Source organism: Solea solea, chromosome 19, assembly GCF_958295425.1.
Source record: "Solea solea chromosome 19, fSolSol10.1, whole genome shotgun sequence".
Taxonomy (NCBI): domain Eukaryota; kingdom Metazoa; phylum Chordata; class Actinopteri; order Pleuronectiformes; family Soleidae; genus Solea; species Solea solea.
In genome coordinates, this window is record NC_081152.1 from 13,401,890 (window position 1) to 13,418,735 (window position 16,846).

General features: G+C 41.2%; 1 protein-coding gene across 1 annotated transcript; it reads left to right on the forward strand.

Annotated features, from left to right (window-relative positions):
- The first annotated feature begins 81 nt into the window (after positions 1 to 81).
- Positions 82 to 8,008, forward strand: LOC131446568 (TBC1 domain family member 10A-like). Its single transcript, XM_058617886.1, has 9 exons — positions 82 to 719; positions 2,597 to 2,696; positions 2,973 to 3,080; positions 3,385 to 3,491; positions 3,586 to 3,700; positions 4,591 to 4,656; positions 4,879 to 5,068; positions 5,535 to 5,689; positions 5,797 to 8,008. Exons 1-9 carry the CDS (start codon positions 538 to 540, stop codon positions 6,196 to 6,198), a joined length of 1,425 nt encoding a protein of 474 aa, XP_058473869.1. The 5' UTR covers positions 82 to 537; the 3' UTR covers positions 6,199 to 8,008.
- Positions 8,009 to 16,846: the final 8,838 nt, after the last annotated feature.

Here is a 16,846-nt window from a genome sequence, read left to right on the forward strand (position 1 = left end):
ACCTGCGTGTGATTCGTGTGTTATTTTCAGCAGTAGGTGGCGGTGGAGAGTCATATAGGACGTCATGGATGTTTTGTTTACTAATCTACTCCACCTTCCTTGTAGCCCACACACAGCTAACTTCACATTCCTGCTGACAGCAGTGATTCCTACGTGTGTGTGTGTGTGTGTATCAGCTGACACTAGTATGATGCTAGCATGTTAGCTTCGGAGTTAACAGCTCCATTTTCTGTAATAGTTCGTCGAGATAGCAGCGCTCAACTCTTTGACGACTTGAATTGAAATCGTTTCTCCTTGTCGCAAACACTAATTACCGTGTTCAGAGGGAGGTGTTTTACTTTCTTTAAAAAATAGACTACCTGTTTGGAACATTAGCAGGCTAGCAGCTAGGAAGCAAATCCTAGCACGGAGCAACAGTGGCTAGCTATGACTTCAGGTTAGCTAACCTGCGGGCGTCTTCATGGAGAGCTTTAAAGTCAAAGCTTTTCAGTCTAGTGCGAAGTTGTGAGAACCGACTGTGAGGTAAATGTTAATTAAATGGCAAAAACTAAGCAGGGTAATGGACTGTACTTTCGGGGCAGCACAGACAAGCTGACAGATAATGGGAAAGACGGGTTGTATGGACGTGAGGCAGAGGTAAATGGCAATGCCATCCCTCAGGAGGAGCGGGTGGATAAGTACGGATTCATCGGTGGAGCCCAGCAGTCCGGTGGAGAAGCGTAAGTGGAGTTTCATAAAGCTTTGCTGCCGCTCACATAAACTGAAACGTGTATGTTGTTGACAGCAACATAGCCGAATAGTCTCTGTCACTCTTCACACACTTGTGTCTCTCTGTAGTTGTGAGGACACTCACAGATACAGTACAATCTGGTATTCTCGGTATTGGCCCAATACTTGCCAAAAGAAATCAGTAAATTCCGACAGTACGCATCAACCCTTAACATGACGTAAATACTTCAGTAAACTCAAGCAACATGGTGGAGTGAGGGCTGCAAATGGTGCATTTGGAGTATGGTGTTTAAATGGTTGATTAAAAAAAAAAAAAAAGGCTTATTAACAGCTAATATGCTGTTTTAAATAAGTAAATAACCGTATTGGCGTAATATCGGTAGAACTTTAATTAGCTATAGAAGGCACAATCACATACTTGTTTTAGCCGACCGTGTATCCCTACTAAAACTTGGTGTGAAACCAATGTAGGGGACATTACTTACTCCCCTATCCTCACCTTGACCACTTTATCCAAATCTTCAGCCAAGGTCTACCTGTAACCCTAAAAGCAAGTCTTTTCACTCAGAAAGCCCTTTGAAAATGACCTCACAAGGGTTTGGACCAAAATCTGTTTAATCATAACCAAAACCATTTAATGCCTAACCTTAATCTTAACCTGCCCACAGTCCTTATCTTAATCCAAACTTTATCTTGAGGCTGCAAAATGAGTTTTTTTTTCGTCAGGACTTGGCTTTTGAACGACTACTGCTACTGAAAAATTCAGTGTTGGTAATAGAAACTGTGATATAACAAAACAGGTATGTGAACAAACACACACACACTAGAAAAAAGCACATTGTAAGTGTTGGGATCATCAGTCTGCTCCGTGTAGAATCTGTCATTTCATTTGTGTGTGGATTTTTGTTACCATTTGAATATGGTTTGATTTTAGAGAGCATTTCTAACCCTAACCTGATTTAAAACCTTTTAGTCATGCCACATGAATCAGCAGTTCCCAACCCTTCTTTAAAGAAATGTGTCTACATGTCACATGTTTTTTATAACTTTATGAGTTACAGTATAAGCACAGGAAGAGGGGTGTTTTCTTCCTCAAAGTTCCATTCGTTTTCAAAGGAATGCAGAAAGAAAAATAGCTACTGTCAAACCTTTTTAAATAATAAAATAAATACAATATGCCTGGTTTTAGGCGGTGTTCTTTGAGCAACCTTCTTTGCTCAACCTTCCTCTTGCAACATTCTTTCTGTGCATGACTCTTTATATACAAAGAGTAAGTACAGCATTCATTTGTGTTGTTAAGGTCCCCATTCTTGCCACAAATGTCCCTCATTGAGTTATTCTGGCCTAAATCTTGTGGATGATCCACAATCTAGGTTGTTACATTGACCATGCAACCTACACTGCACTGTTTGTCTTGTGTTGGCAGATAAGTCCATATTTATACACATTAGCTCTGCTAAATCCCTTTGATAGCTTTAGAAGTGTCTGACAAATTGTGATCTTTTGAAAAGGCATGCAAATGTTTTATTCGTTTGCCAAGAGAAACAGGCTTGTGTTCAGGAGTCAAAATGACCGCTGTGATCTTCAGTCGGGCTCTAGTGAGGTGAGGTGGCTTGTGTTTTGTGTAGGTGGTTGAAGGGAACTGAAGTAGGGGAAAGTTCTCCCAATGCTTCCTGTTTTCCTCGTTCGTCGCTGCTGGCAAGTGGTCCACTGTATGGTCTGAGAGTAGGTTTCCTGTTTGGACAAGGAAGAGATGAGCCACTGCACACACACTCTCACACTCACATACCCCTGTGCATATGATGGGGAAATCCCTGTCATAAAAATACTTTGGCTCTTATCATAATCTTTTCTCCTGCTGCCACAGGACAGAAGAAATTCCCATTGAGGTCCTGAGACTACGAGAGTCAAAATGGCTGGAGATGCTCAACAACTGGGACAAGTGGATGGCCAAAAAACACAAGAAGGTCTGCACTGCACTGTTTACTTATATCGTCACTACTTCATTAAGGACATGTTGTTAATTACTAATTATGGTAAAGGGCATTTTCCAGGTTATTTAGTAAGTAATGGAGTATATTTGAGTATTTTTTGATCAAAAGGCATTTGTGCCAGGTTTCAGTTTTACTTGGAAGTATTAAAGAACATAAACGTGTTCTAACGTGTTCCAGCTGCTAAAAGAAACAGGAAATCTAAAGACATTCTTTTTAAAGCTCTCTAACTAAGCATGTGTTAAATACCAGGTGAAAGAGCGCTGTCAGAAGGGGGTCCCCCCATCGCTGCGTGGCCGAGCCTGGCTCTACCTCACTGGGGGGAAAGTGAAGAGGGAGCAAAACCAAGGCAGATTCGAGGTCAGTTAAATTTTTATGGTATATTTTTATATATGTATGTGTATATATATATATATGTGTATATATATATGTGTATGTGTATATATATACATACATACATAAGGTTGTGAGTATTTTTCAAAATAAAATAATATATCTTCATAATGAAAGTACATACTGTACTGTATATGTATGAGTTATACATGAATGGCACAATGTGTCATTTCCACTGAGGCTTTAAGTGTTAGATGTGCTTTGCTCATGAAATTGTTCGTTAAAAACTAATCAGTTTCTCTTTTGTGTTGCAAAAATGATTGTTTTTCAGGAACTGGATGACCAACCAGGAACTTCAAATTGGGTAGATATAATTGAGAGAGATCTTCATCGGCAGTTTCCCTTTCACGAGATGTTTTCAGCAAGAGGAGGTCATGGGTAAGCGCTGTTGTGGTTGTTTGAATTTTTTACTGATGCTACTAGTGGTTAATAAATACACTGATCATATATATATATATATCCATACATGTAGGCAGCAGGACCTGTTCCGTGTTCTGAAGGCTTATACGCTGTATCGTCCCGAAGAAGGTTATTGTCAGGCTCAGGCTCCTATTGCTGCTGTTCTCCTGATGCATATGCCAGCTGAGGTGAGCACATAGTAGACATTTTAACCTCAACAGATGTATTTTTCTCTCTAATATATAAATAATATTTAACATGTTGTTACTAATAGATAATCACTGTTCAATTGGCCCCCTAAAAGAAATTCCCATTCTGAAAGAATGTTATCTGATGACATAACCTTCATAGGTTACCTTCATACCTAGCTTGTTGTTCCAAAACCGGGGTCATTTCTCCCCTAGATCGGGTCTAATGGGCTTGTGTGAACATAGCAATCGCACGCCATTTTGGCACAAATCAACCGGGCTGAGACCGTCTGGAGAGCGCAGTCTCAGCTCGGTCACACTCGCTCCACGGAGCGGTTCATTTGCAGTTTGTACACAATTTAGTTTAGTATCCAGCTACATTTACCCACAAACCGGTACGACCAAGCTGTTGCAACAGTGCCACTTCCACTGCCAGAAAGGACTTTGGTAAACAGATTTCAAGCTACACTTTGAAAAGAGTCTAGACTTATATCAATAAGCCTAGACTCTATATAACTAAGCAGTGAGTAGGTCATTATGCATGTCTTCTCCTTCTTCTGTGTCTAGATGCAGCAACATCTTCTTATCATCACAAGATATATGGCATTGTTTTCTCAGCGTAGCCCAGTTGCTCGCTGAAATTGGAAATATTCATATACTGAATACTGGTATATCACCAATTCTGGCCGATCACAAAAATGTTTTTAAGCATGTAGCATTGAAGGCATGTCGAGTGTAGACTGCAGTGTGAAAATGAATCGAATTAAGGTTAAGAGCATCATTTGAATATATTACTCCATGAATCTGAATGAAAATACAGGTAGGAAAGCACCCTGAAGTAACGATTTTACTAAAATAAATACCTTCTCTCATTCTTTTCATTGTTGCAGGATGCTTTCTGGGTTCTTGTCCAGATTTGTGAAAAATACCTTCCTGGATACTACAGCACAGGACTGGTATGTCACATGAAAAAACATCTAAACTTTGCATGTTTGTTTCAAAAACAAAGTTTCCAGTTCACCTCAGTTTATTAAATCAGTTGTCATAATATGTTTGTCATGAGGTGGTGAGTGACTAGGCCGCAGGGACGAGATAATGACACAATCTGATTAGACGACGAGAAAGGAATGTGCTCCTGGTCACCCTTCACTGACTGCTGTTCCACTGTGTGTCCACAGGAGGCGATCCAGCTGGACGGTGAGATCCTGAACGCTCTGCTGAAGAAGGTTTCCCCTGTGGCCCATGGTCACCTGAAGAAGCACAAGCTGGAGCCAATCCTGTACATGACCGAGTGGTTCATGTGCGCCTTCTCTCGCACTCTGCCGTGGGCTTCGGTGCTGCGTGTTTGGGACATGTTCCTTTGTGAGGGTGAGATCACACGTGCACACACACACACACACACACACACATGCTTATCTATTACTAAAACTGATTTCTCAGCAAAAATGACATCATGATGTACATGCTCTTAAGTATGTAGTTCTAGTTTTACCAGTAAGACACCAGCCCTTTCCTGCAGATCCTTGTTATCATACCATTTTTATCTTACTTGTAAAATATTAGAGCAGTGGTTTCCGGACTTTTTATACCAAGTATCACCTGAGAAAATATTGAACACTCAGAGTAACTCCGACGTTAAAGTACAGTGGTGTAAACAGGCCGAGCAAAGTCAGCTACAGACTTTACAGTGTCTTGGAGACATTCTTTGAAGGTTGAAATCTTTGAAATGGATTTTTCTTTCATAATGTACCTTGAAGAGAAATGAACAACTTCAGCAGTTAGGTGAAGCTTTTGGGCTGACACTTGTCTCGCTGCTTTTGTCTGCTACTCTCAGGAGTGAAGATCCTGTTCAAGGTTGGCCTGGTTCTCCTAAAATACATGTTGGGATCTCAAGAAAAAGTGAAGGCCTGCCAAGGTCTCTATGAAACAATGGAGCTACTCCGAGCTATAAAGCCTCAGTACATGCAAGAGCGGTTCCTGGTCCACGAGGTACGGTTAAACTCACTGTGTTTTCCATTGTATTGTTCTGACTCAGCACCTGCTGCACACTCAGCGAGCTGGAGTTTAAACTCACATATGCTATCACCATCTCTCAGATTGTAGCATTACCAGTGTCTGAGAGAGACATCGAGAAGGAACATCATACTCAGCAGCGCCGCTGGAAGGAGACTCGCGGGGATCTACACTGCAAGTCCCCTCCCAGAATGCACGGCGCCAAGGCCATCATGGCCGCCGAGCCACCCAGCCGGCAGGACCTGAGACAGCGGCCCACCATCATCGTGGAGTCTCCCCTGGCGACCAAGACGGGCGTGCTGCAAGCAGAGGATGCAAAGAGAGGCAAGAATGCTAAGGATTGGCCGAAGACGACAATCCTGCCACCGGTGGAGACGGTGAATCCTTATCCTTCTTCCAGTGACCCGTCGCCTCTCCTCAAACACTTGACTTTGCAAGAGTCCAAAGAAAGTCTGAGCAGTGCAGAGCATGACACTTACCTGTAGCAGGGTAAGTATCACACCAGTTTACTGATAAGAAACAAATCATTACATACAGCCTTTACTACTTTAGCGGATTCTAGAGCCGTCTGTGAGCCTGTCCTTCACCTCTGTCTGTAGGAGATGCGACAGGTTTCAGCTTCAAATGAATATTTTTGCTGTCGAGACACTCCAACAAAAGTTTTGAAATTTAAAAAAAAAAAAAAAGGTAATTATGAAGTCTTTGTGAAAGTAATCGAATGTTTTTATCTGACAAAAATCAACGTTTGCAGTGTGAATCATGTGTCAATGCCAGGGAGCAACAGCAGGTGGCGACTGTGTGCACTTTTCTACTCCTTTTGTAAAGTTGAATATGACGCTCTGAGCTTCGTATGACTGAACATGTAGGGATTACAGACTCACTATATCACTGTTAACAGCTTCTGCTGCTATTTATGTCTTAAAGGAATGCTCTGGTTCTGTGCTCTGTTTATAAATGAAGTCTTTTTATTATTCTTAATTTTCTTGAGCACTTTCTAGGTGACATCAGCCGACACAGAGATTTGCATTCTTCCTGCTTTTGTCGTTTTTGGTCATTTGCAGACATAACACTTACTGTGTCTGTTGATGGTTTTTTTGTGCTGCATTTGCTATTGTTTGACACTAGAGGGCGCTTTGAGATTATCTCTCTCTGCCTCAGTAGAAACCAGCAGAGGTGGATTAGGAGCAGAAACAGAAGCTGGGTGTGTGACTCTCAAATGAAGGAAGAAGTGTGCAGGGATAGTCTTTTTTTATTTTTTAACGCCACTAAGCCAAAGATTTATATAACGCATATTTGTTTGAAAAGTATGTTTTCCAGACAATTATTTTTGTCGTTTAGTTAATGGGGAAAATGTAGGGTTTATATTGATGTAAAAGATAAAAAAAAATAAAAATGCTGTATTGAAGAACGCTAATATGAAGCTGTTTTGTACAATCATGTCGAAAATTTATACTAAAATATATTTGATGCTAGTTAAAAAAAAAAGGAGAATATGGCATTGGGAGATGTTTTTGTTGTTTTGTTGAAATGCTTAAATAGTTGTATATTTTCAGATTACTTCAGGGTTTTTTAATCCTAATAAAAGACACAGAGAAGTATATGTTGAAGCATTGTTAAAACTGCATAAGCTTATCAATCAAACATGAATATGAAGGTCAAATCAATTTAAATGGCACCATTAGTTACTCTGTTTGTTTGAAATTTCAGGATTTTGTGCACTTTAAATCAAAGGACCTTTGTTAGAATTCTACATGTCAAAAGTCAAGAGTCGTAAACCTTTGATTGAGCGTTCTGTGCAGATGTTCAGCTTGTGTCAGGTTATGGTGCAAATGAGGAAACGGGTTGAAGTGGAATCATAAGCAATCAATATTTAACATCACCAGTTCTTGAGATCAAGTTATGAAAGTCATGGAAAAATTGTTTATTTTACAAACTGTGGGTATTTCTTAGTGCATGCTACGGGTTGATTTTTCACACACCGCACATTTGACCAACTGAGCTTCATTTAGCGATTAGAAAGAGTGGCTGTCCAGTTATTCTTGAGGATGAAGGACACACAGGATGTTGTTTGTCACACAAAAATGTCTATTCCCTGTCTGTAAGATTCTCATTATTCCTCAATTATGTTAAAACGTAACACTGATTTAGTCTGCGGGCCATGCACATGTGCGACTTCTACTGTTTGAACCAGTATAAATTACATCAAGTCGATTTTAAAAAAATCAGTTTATCGAGACGTGTAAACCGTTTTTGTACCAAATTACAACAAAATCAATAAAATTTGAATCTCTTGCATTATGCTTATCTGTCCTTTTTTGTTTTGTTTTTTTACTACATTTTCTTTGTAATTTACCACGAAACAACGAAAAGGAGACAAGTGGGGGAAAAGTTGCCACACAGAGTGGAGCGAAGGAGCAGGATTTGAATACACCCTGTGTTATCATTCAGCGCTCCCTCGCTCGCACACACAGCAGCACACTTCCTTGGGCACCTGTTTCTCCGGCTCTTTCAGCTCTTTGTGGAATTTGCATCTCAAATAGGTCGAATTCCCACAGCGTCTCACCCAGCCATTTGCCTTTGGTCTCTGAAAGGACTGCGTACAGAGCAGACCCCTGTCCTTCCCCTTCTTCTTCTTTTTCCTCAACAAGGTTCAGCTTCAGTCCAAAAACATGACAGCCAAGAATGCTCTGCTCGATGTTTTAATTTGGCCTCAACACTGTTTAAAATGTATTTAAGGAGAATTACGGGTGGCTTTGGACACAATTGTCGTCCCACAGCAGGCTGAGTTCTCGTTGTCCTCAGCGGCTCAACACTTCCTGGTCTTTTGAGAGTACGCTCGAGGACAAAGATGATTTTGATGCCCATCTATCAAATGACGGGCATCACATTCTCGAGACGCGCTCACAGTGGCTTTTCCTATTTCTGCGCTTCCTGCGATGTTGCCTGTTATTAGGGCATTTTTGTATTTCTGTGTCCTCTCATCGTCCCCCTTTGTGCTTTTCGCCGTCTGTAAACAATGACAGCTTCTCCACCCATTTCCAACCCTACTCCACCCTCTCCCCTCAATCCAACCACACCCCAACACTTACCCCGCCCTCCACCTGGCTGTCAGTCACTCTCAGTGCTGGCATACGAGGGGGACATTGGCTAAACCCCAGTTGAGACAATGGAGGGTGTAAGACTGGTTTCATGGCTAATCAGAGAGGAGGAGGAGGAGGAGGAGGAGGAGAAGTGACCCAGACGTGCCCTCGTATCCTCATTCTCAGATAAGACCAGAGCTGATGAGACCGTTTTCTGCCCCTCATTTTGTATTTTTGTACTGTATGTGTACTTCAAATCATCATCGTTGTTGTCATCATTGTGTACATTTCTTTTTTTAGCTGTTCTGCTCTGGACAGGTTACATTTTTGTGGATCAATTTGTAGATCAATTCTCCAAAAAACACAGCATCGCCATCTTTTATGCTGACAACATTAAATTTTGTGTGCCACTGAAACAGGAAAATGCAAATAAAAAGACTGAGGTCGTGTTGTTTGGGCCTAGTGATACCTCCAAAGATCCTGTTCACGTGGATTCTTCATGTCTGGGTGTAAGACTGGACGACGATCTTAAACGCTGGTCAAGTCCAGCTTTTTTTTTAATTGAGACAACTCGCCAAAGCTAATTTAAATCATGCTTTTAACACGACTCGCTTAGGCTACTGTGATGTTGTTCTCTATGTCGGGCTTAGCCGTACGTCACGTTCTTCAAAGCTCGGCTTTTTCACTGGTACTAAATCACGAGATTGGGTTTTAAAATTAGTTCATTTATTTTTAAATGTCTTTGTGGTTTTCCCCCCCACAGCTTCTGTCCAGTAAGACAAAGAGGAAGCTTAGTGGTAACCACACATTTTCTCTTGCTATCCCGAAACTTTACTTTTCAGGCAGGCCGACTCATTTCCTGTTTTTAAGTCCTCTCTTAAAACACATTTTTAACTCCCTTAGATATTACCATTTACTGTTTGTGTTGTCTTATTGTTTTCACTGATCTGTCCTCGTGTGTGTGTGCACAGCACTTTGACCAACTGTGTTGTCTTCAAAGTGCTTCAATGAAGTTGGATTGGTTTGGACGTTAAGGACAAGATTTTGCATTATATGGGGACATTTTCCAGCTGGAAACTGAAGTTTGTAAACAGCTCACTCTCCTGCACCAAAGTCTATACAGAAAATCAACCTTTTTAGCTTCTGGGGAGTTTGATTTCAAACAAAAAAAAAAACGACATAAGATACTGATGGAGGCAACAGTGTGTGTCGCTCAATCAGTTTTTCCTTGTGTTTTGAGACCGGGGTCAAACTCAGTGCTGATTAATGTGTTAATGTCTAATCCAACCAACCTCTTCACTATCAGAACACTTTATCGCACACTTCCAGAGGCCGAAGAAGGTACGATCGCACTCTTTACAATGCCACGTATCACGACAGACGTGTCTCTCATCAGCCTGTGTTATGAAAATCATGTGTGTGCAGTATAATATCCCTCACATGTGATGTCTGTTTATACACCGTGGCTGTTTATGGTGGTTGGCAGAGCGTAGTAAAGTGGATGATCTCATGAGACCATATGTGTGTAGCGTCTGGGAGATTATAGTCTGGCTTTATGAGTTGTAAAGCTTCTCTAAAGCTTTTTGGTAACGAGGATTGATGATCTGCACTTTTATCCCTCCTCCTCCTCCTCCTTCACCACCAACCCCATGCCCTCTGCGTTAAGGAGTGGATTACAAGAGGTGGAGGTCGGGGGGCACAAAAGAGCAACAGAAAAAACAGTAGCTTGACTAGTTACATTTGGTTACAGCTGTTTTTCCTGTTTGTTTGCAGCATGTGATTGTACATATGTGTCATATTTCAGGTTCTCCCACGTTTTTTGGGGGGAAAAGCTTGGATGTAAAGCTAGAAGTGGTAGATTTGCACGTGTGGGACAGGAAGCAGTGTTGGAGTGGAAGGTGTCAGGGGTCAAACAGATGTCCATTGAATGTACGGTGGACAGGAAGTGTGTGTGCGCGTCCTTTCATGGCTCTTGCTCAGGATCAACGGTAGCCGCACATGCGGCCCTAATGACCTGAGATCCATCAACTTTGTTGTTTTTTTTCTGATTCTGATTTGTTTCAAGGAAATGAGACAAACACCTGCTTGATTCCAGCTGGGGGATCCCCCCGCGCCCCCCGCCCTGGACTCCTTCAGAGCAGCTGAAGGAGTCTCATGAATCAGAAAGTCTCATTTATTCTCATCAGTGCATCACAACGTCAGGTCAGTGTCCAGGCTATTGTTCCCAATCTCACCTCCCCCCACTGCTCACACTGCATCGCGTCCGCTCATGACGACCAAACAGAGGCAGAGATGTAACATAAACATTAACAAAACTCACCCAAAAAAAGGCACAACTTTCAAGCCTCTTTTTTGTATTCCTGTGACCTCTGTGTGACCTCCGGGCTGTTGAACAGATTTCTCCTCTCTCTCTCTCTCCCTCACTGTCCCTCTCTGTTGACTGTTTCAACTTCCTGCTTACATCTTGATTTGATTGTTTTTAAAAAAACAAGTCTTTGCGTCTCAGTGAATCGTTTAGTTTGAATTTAATAAAAAATCACTTCATTCTTTTCCTACTTGCTGCCGGTTACAGATACATGTGTCAAGGAGGTGGACGACCTGATTGGATTTTGCAGTTGTCCAATCATTAAATATTATTACTTCGGAAAAATGCTCTTCAGCAGCACTTTTCAGTTGAATAGTGTGTAACCATAGATGGTTTCAATATGATTACAGAACATAGAAAAGAACTGGTGCATTCCAAATTGATATTTAGTGGTGTATTTACCCTACAATGCATTTTTAGATTGCAGCATATACAGTACACTATTTAGGAATATTAAGCAGCTGATGCAGTATTTTTAAAGTCATCTCAGACAACTGTTGTTTTGTTGCTCTGTGTTTATTTGGGACTGTTTGTGTCGCTGCATGTTTATCTCTTCACTGGGGATGTTTGTTACCGCCGCAGTGCTGTGTTAGTGTCTTTTCCACTAATCTCAATTGATCTGAAGTCACTTCCTGCCATTATTGTGTCACATCCACGCTGTCTCCTCTTTTCCCGTCCATCTAGTCCTCTCTTTGCCCCGCAAGGAAGCCGGGTGCTCAGAGAGGATACACAGGAGGGAGGGAGGGGTGCTGTTGGTGTGTGTGTGTGTGTGTGTGTGCGCGCTCGTGTGTGTGTGTGTGTGTGTGTGTGTGTGTGTGTGTGTGTGTGTGTGTGTGTGTGTGTGTGTGTGTGTGTGTGTGTGTGTGTGTGTGTGTGTGTGTGTGTGTGTGTGTTCATGCCAAGCCAAGAGAGAGAGAGAGAGAGAGAGAGCGAGAGAGAGAGACATGCTCTGCTCCTGCAAACCTGAGCCAGACTCAACCGAGACAAGCAGATGGTGAGCCTGTGATAAGAGAAATATCAGCTAACTCAATTAAAAGAAAAAAAAAAACAGGTTCACATCACGTAACAGCAAAAGAGACATTTTTAACAATGTTTACGTTGGAATCAGACAGTGACCTTGTGCACGTCCTCAGGATAATAACACAGATACTGGCCTTCAGTGTTCTAACATAAACTCAATATCTATCACGACCTAGTGTTTGACCTAATGCAACTTATTTAAATAGGGTTTTTTTTATGCTTGCACATGAAGTGAGTTTGTGTGTGTGTGTGTGTGTGTGTGTGTGTGTGTGTGTGTCAACAGTGAGTGACCTCACAGCCTGTTATAACTGAGACTAATGACAATAGCACATGGACATCAAGACCTTTGGTTTGGTGTTACAATAGCTTATTGTATTGCACCCAGTGTAGTCATGGGTGTTACATAGTGTGTGTGTGTGTGTGTGTATCTTTCAACCTTGAAACTTTAGAGTGGAGGCTTGTGTTTCAGAGCTCTGTGAAGTTTTAACAGCCATTAAAATCAATAAAAGTGATTCCTGAAAGACAAATACTTGCGCTCTTTCTGAAGCCAGCAGTGCTTTTAAAGAAAGTCTCACATTTCAGACCTTTTGAGTACACACTGGTCTCTGACCATCAAATGTTTCATAAATGTCATTGGTCATATATTCAGGAGAATTTCTGCACAATAATCTTTTTTTATCTGATGGACAAAGAGGAAGAGAAAAAGTGCTTTATTGCTTTGTGTTCCCCATATCTCTATTTTTAACACGTTGTGGGTGTGTTTGTTCAGTGCTTTTAAAAAACAGTGTTGACACTGAATTCCAGGAGTGCACTTTTGTAGTTTCAATAGAAATGAGTGAAGACAAACATAGTTACGTGGTTGCCTCATAGAAAATCCAGTGTGTGTAATATTAAGCGAGGGTTTTATTGGCAGTATGTGAGCAGCCCGTTTGGAAAAACAGCCAGAGCAAATGCAAGTGAATAAACCTGAATAAACCTAATTTCAAAGAAATTAAAAAAGGAAGTGGAAACTGCATAAGGAGCAGAAGAGTGGAGAATGTTTCCATCATTACTGGTATGTGGAGAACACCACAGCTCCCTGACACGCTTGGGAAAAGTGGAATCCACTCAGCAGTTTCACCATGCACTCAAAATTCTTACACACTGGACCTTTAAAGCATGCAATGATAAATAACACGATATTTAACTCTAAGCTACACATTGCACCATTAATGTAACTTTCAGACTGAAAATCTGTTTGTCTTATGTGATGAAGACATGTTTTTTTTTTGTTTGTTTGTTATTCACAAATGACTCAAATCTTATTTAAAAATTAATAAATAAGATTCTATGTGACAGTGGCTGTTTATACAGTCCTGGAGAAAAACGGCTAAGTCACATATGAGACGAAAAAGTATTCATAAATGTGAGCCTGCAGCATGAAAGTAGCCTATATTTTCTTCGTACTCGTACTTGAAATTGACTCACACATACAAATATAAAGAAAACAAAACTAGGGCTAAGGACATGCAAGCATGAGCACGCTCACTGTGACCACATAGATGTTGTACAGTATAGTTTTGCATGTTCATGTTTCTTGTCTGAGCATGTTTCTCCATCTGCAGCAAAAGACCACACTCCCTATCTATCTATCTATCTATCTATCTATCTATCTATCTATCTATCTATCTATCTATCTATCTATCTATCTATCTATCTATCTATCTATCTATCTATCTATCTATCTATCTATCTATCTAGATTACTGCTCCTGTAAATAATAAATGACCGTCTCCCCTTTTGTCCCTTCTGTTTTTAACAATAATGTCATTTGTCAGCTGTGGTAGAGACAGGGCGTCGACCCCCCCCGCGTCTCTAATGGTTATATTTTCACTGGTGACCTTGGATACAGGTCTGAGCTATTTATATGACTGTTTGGGGTTTCCCTCTCCTGTCCTCACGCATCCATATTTGATAAATATTTTGTGTCCATGTTAAAAGCAGGAAGATTTCTACAGCAACAGTGTCTCCTGAGCGACTGAGCCACACACACAGAAACAAGAACCTCTGAAATCCCCTGACTCTGAATCACCTATAAGGATAATTACTGTAAGGGACTTTGTTATTTTCCCATATGAATCTAGAATATGAAAAAAACAATATTTTTTTTAAATTAGAATTTAGGAGGAAGCACATTAGGATTAATAAAATAGTCTACTTACAATTTAATAACAAAAATCAGGATGTACTGGTTGTGTGGTGTCATTAAATTTAGGCCTATATTCTGGTTTTTATAGATAGTTTTATAGATAAAACTGCGTTGAGGATAAATGAAATGAATTAATATAAAATAACTTATTTCCAGTGTGCTAACATATTTTTACTTGCAGAATGTAGTAAATGGAAGACCCCTCCCCTCACGTCTCTCCATTCAAGTGTATCCAGGAACTATGCATTATTCTACTATTACATACATTAAAACAAACATACAATGCCAAAAATTCCTCCTAAATGTCATGCACTGGATCATTTACTGATGTACTGAAGACACTTTGTAACAAGACTTTAACTTTTTTGGAAAAAATCAATTATTCAGCAATAGGTGGGCAATTAAGATACTTGTGTTGATAGATATTTCATAGAATTTCACAATAAAGGTGCCTGACTTGATATGGAATAATGCATTCATGATCCAGAATTAGTCTATTAAAAAACATACAGAAATCAATCTATTATAACTTGATATTAAGTGGCGGCGGGCCACATGAAATCAATTGGAGGACCGCATGTGGCCCCGTGGGCTGCGAGTTTGAGACCTCTGCTGCAAAGTGTGTATCAGTCTGGTATTGTATCGTGAAGTCTCTCAGATTCAGATTGGTCCTGCTTCTTCACTCGTCACAAAACTGGTACAAAGTTCACCCTCGGAGCAGATTTAAATCCTCTAATGTTTCCAGCGAGTGACTGCAAGAATCTACAAACCTGGTAAATCACATCTTGTCATATCCTTCCTTTTCTTTCCTGTCCTCCACCGTCTCCTAGTCCTGACATGCCTTCTTTACATCGTTTTTCTTCTTACATTTCCCATGTATCAACCACAGTTTATGTTTTTCTCATCCATCCATCATAAGACAGCTGGTCGCCTGCAGTCATGGCGTAAGTTACAGCTCTATAATATCAAGCATTGTCATGTTACCGTGGCACAAATTTCTCCCAGTAAAGAAGTCTATAAGTTGTATTGTCTCACCACTTTAACAATGCCCTGGTCTGGATTTCACCATGTTTTACTCGCTGTTGTCTTCTTTTATTTGCAGGTCAAAGCCCATGCGTAGGAACTGTGCAGGAACATATGCAGAGCTCCAAGGCCAGACTGGGTCCAGAAGAACACGCACTAGCAATTTAACTATTTAACTAACTTATGAACATGTTATTTCAAGGTCCAGTTTTTATTCAGACTAATACAATTAGCTTTTCTTTTAGTTTGCACATGAGTGAAGGTGTAAACCTCTCCCAACCCTGGTGGCCTTTGTGTCTAACAAGCTGGTGTCAATCACCCCGTCGTCCCTGCTGAAAGGAGAAAAGGGGGGATAATGAAGTGGAGCGGGCGGCAACAACAACAACCAAATGTGGAGCTCTCCAGCTGTGTGCAGAGTGTTAGTTCTGGCAGCTCTCAGATAATGAGAACCTTAGATCCGACTATTATTGCCACCGGTTATGTAACCAGTGCGGATGACGGGGCACATATTTTTTGCCCGAGAAACTGTTAATCATCGCAGCTGTCAAGCAGGTATCGGGTGATTTGATTTGGAACGTGTGATATCACGAACTGTGCGGAGAACTCAAGTCTGACTCCGAGTTGGTCCGATTGCAAATAAAGGAACCAGCTGTCTCAGCACGGGGGGGGTGGGGGCTGTGACAGCTTAACACACACATCAAACAACTGTCAGACCCCAACCAACCCACACACACACACACACCATCAACAACAACACACACTTCTCATGCACATTTGTTGCTTAAACAATCAGGCTAATAAACAGTCACGATAAAAGATGAAAGGTGTTCCCTGTGGCCAGATCTGTCACTGTAGTGTGTGCTTTTGTCTCCTGTTTTTTCTAACGTCAGTCGTTGCTGATGGATGACACCGGCAAGGATGAAAAACCTCGGGTGGGGTTGAAAAAGTGTGCAACACCACCAGAAAGCTCCTGGTGTGTGGTTTACAGCACAGGGCCACACACGAGAGGACAACAACAACAACAACAACAACAACAATCAATTTGAGACACAGGTGGGGAAACAGAAGACAAACATGAGATACAACTTGTGGAAACAGGGTCTCTGGAATGCTGAGGGGAAGAGACTGATGCTCTGCGAGGAGCGTTCAAGCTCAGTCGTATTGGAACCTGTCACTCACGTAGGCTTAAAATAGAGAGACGTGACGTGTGGAGAAAATGAGGGGTCACTCAGAATTGATATCATGAAGAGTCTTATGTAAGGGTCTGTACGAACGATTATTCATGCATTCATTGTTTTTTTGATGCCAATGAATGAAGAGAACATAGCGCAATAAAAAACACAGACCTTCTGCAACCTTAGACTGACTTATGGCACTTTTCCACGACTCGGCTCAGCTCGACTGTACTCGGGGGGGCGGGGGGTTTTGGCATAGTACTTGGTGTTTTTTTTTAGTAC

Coding starts and splice junctions, on each gene's coding strand:
- LOC131446568 (XM_058617886.1), top strand. CDS start 538: ATGGCAAAAACTAAGCAGGGTAATGGACTGTACTTTCGGGGCAGCACA. Junction 720..2,596: donor CAGCAGTCCGGTGGAGAAGC/GTAAGTGGAGTT, acceptor CTGCTGCCACAG/GACAGAAGAAATTCCCATTG. Junction 3,081..3,384: donor AAAACCAAGGCAGATTCGAG/GTCAGTTAAATT, acceptor ATTGTTTTTCAG/GAACTGGATGACCAACCAGG.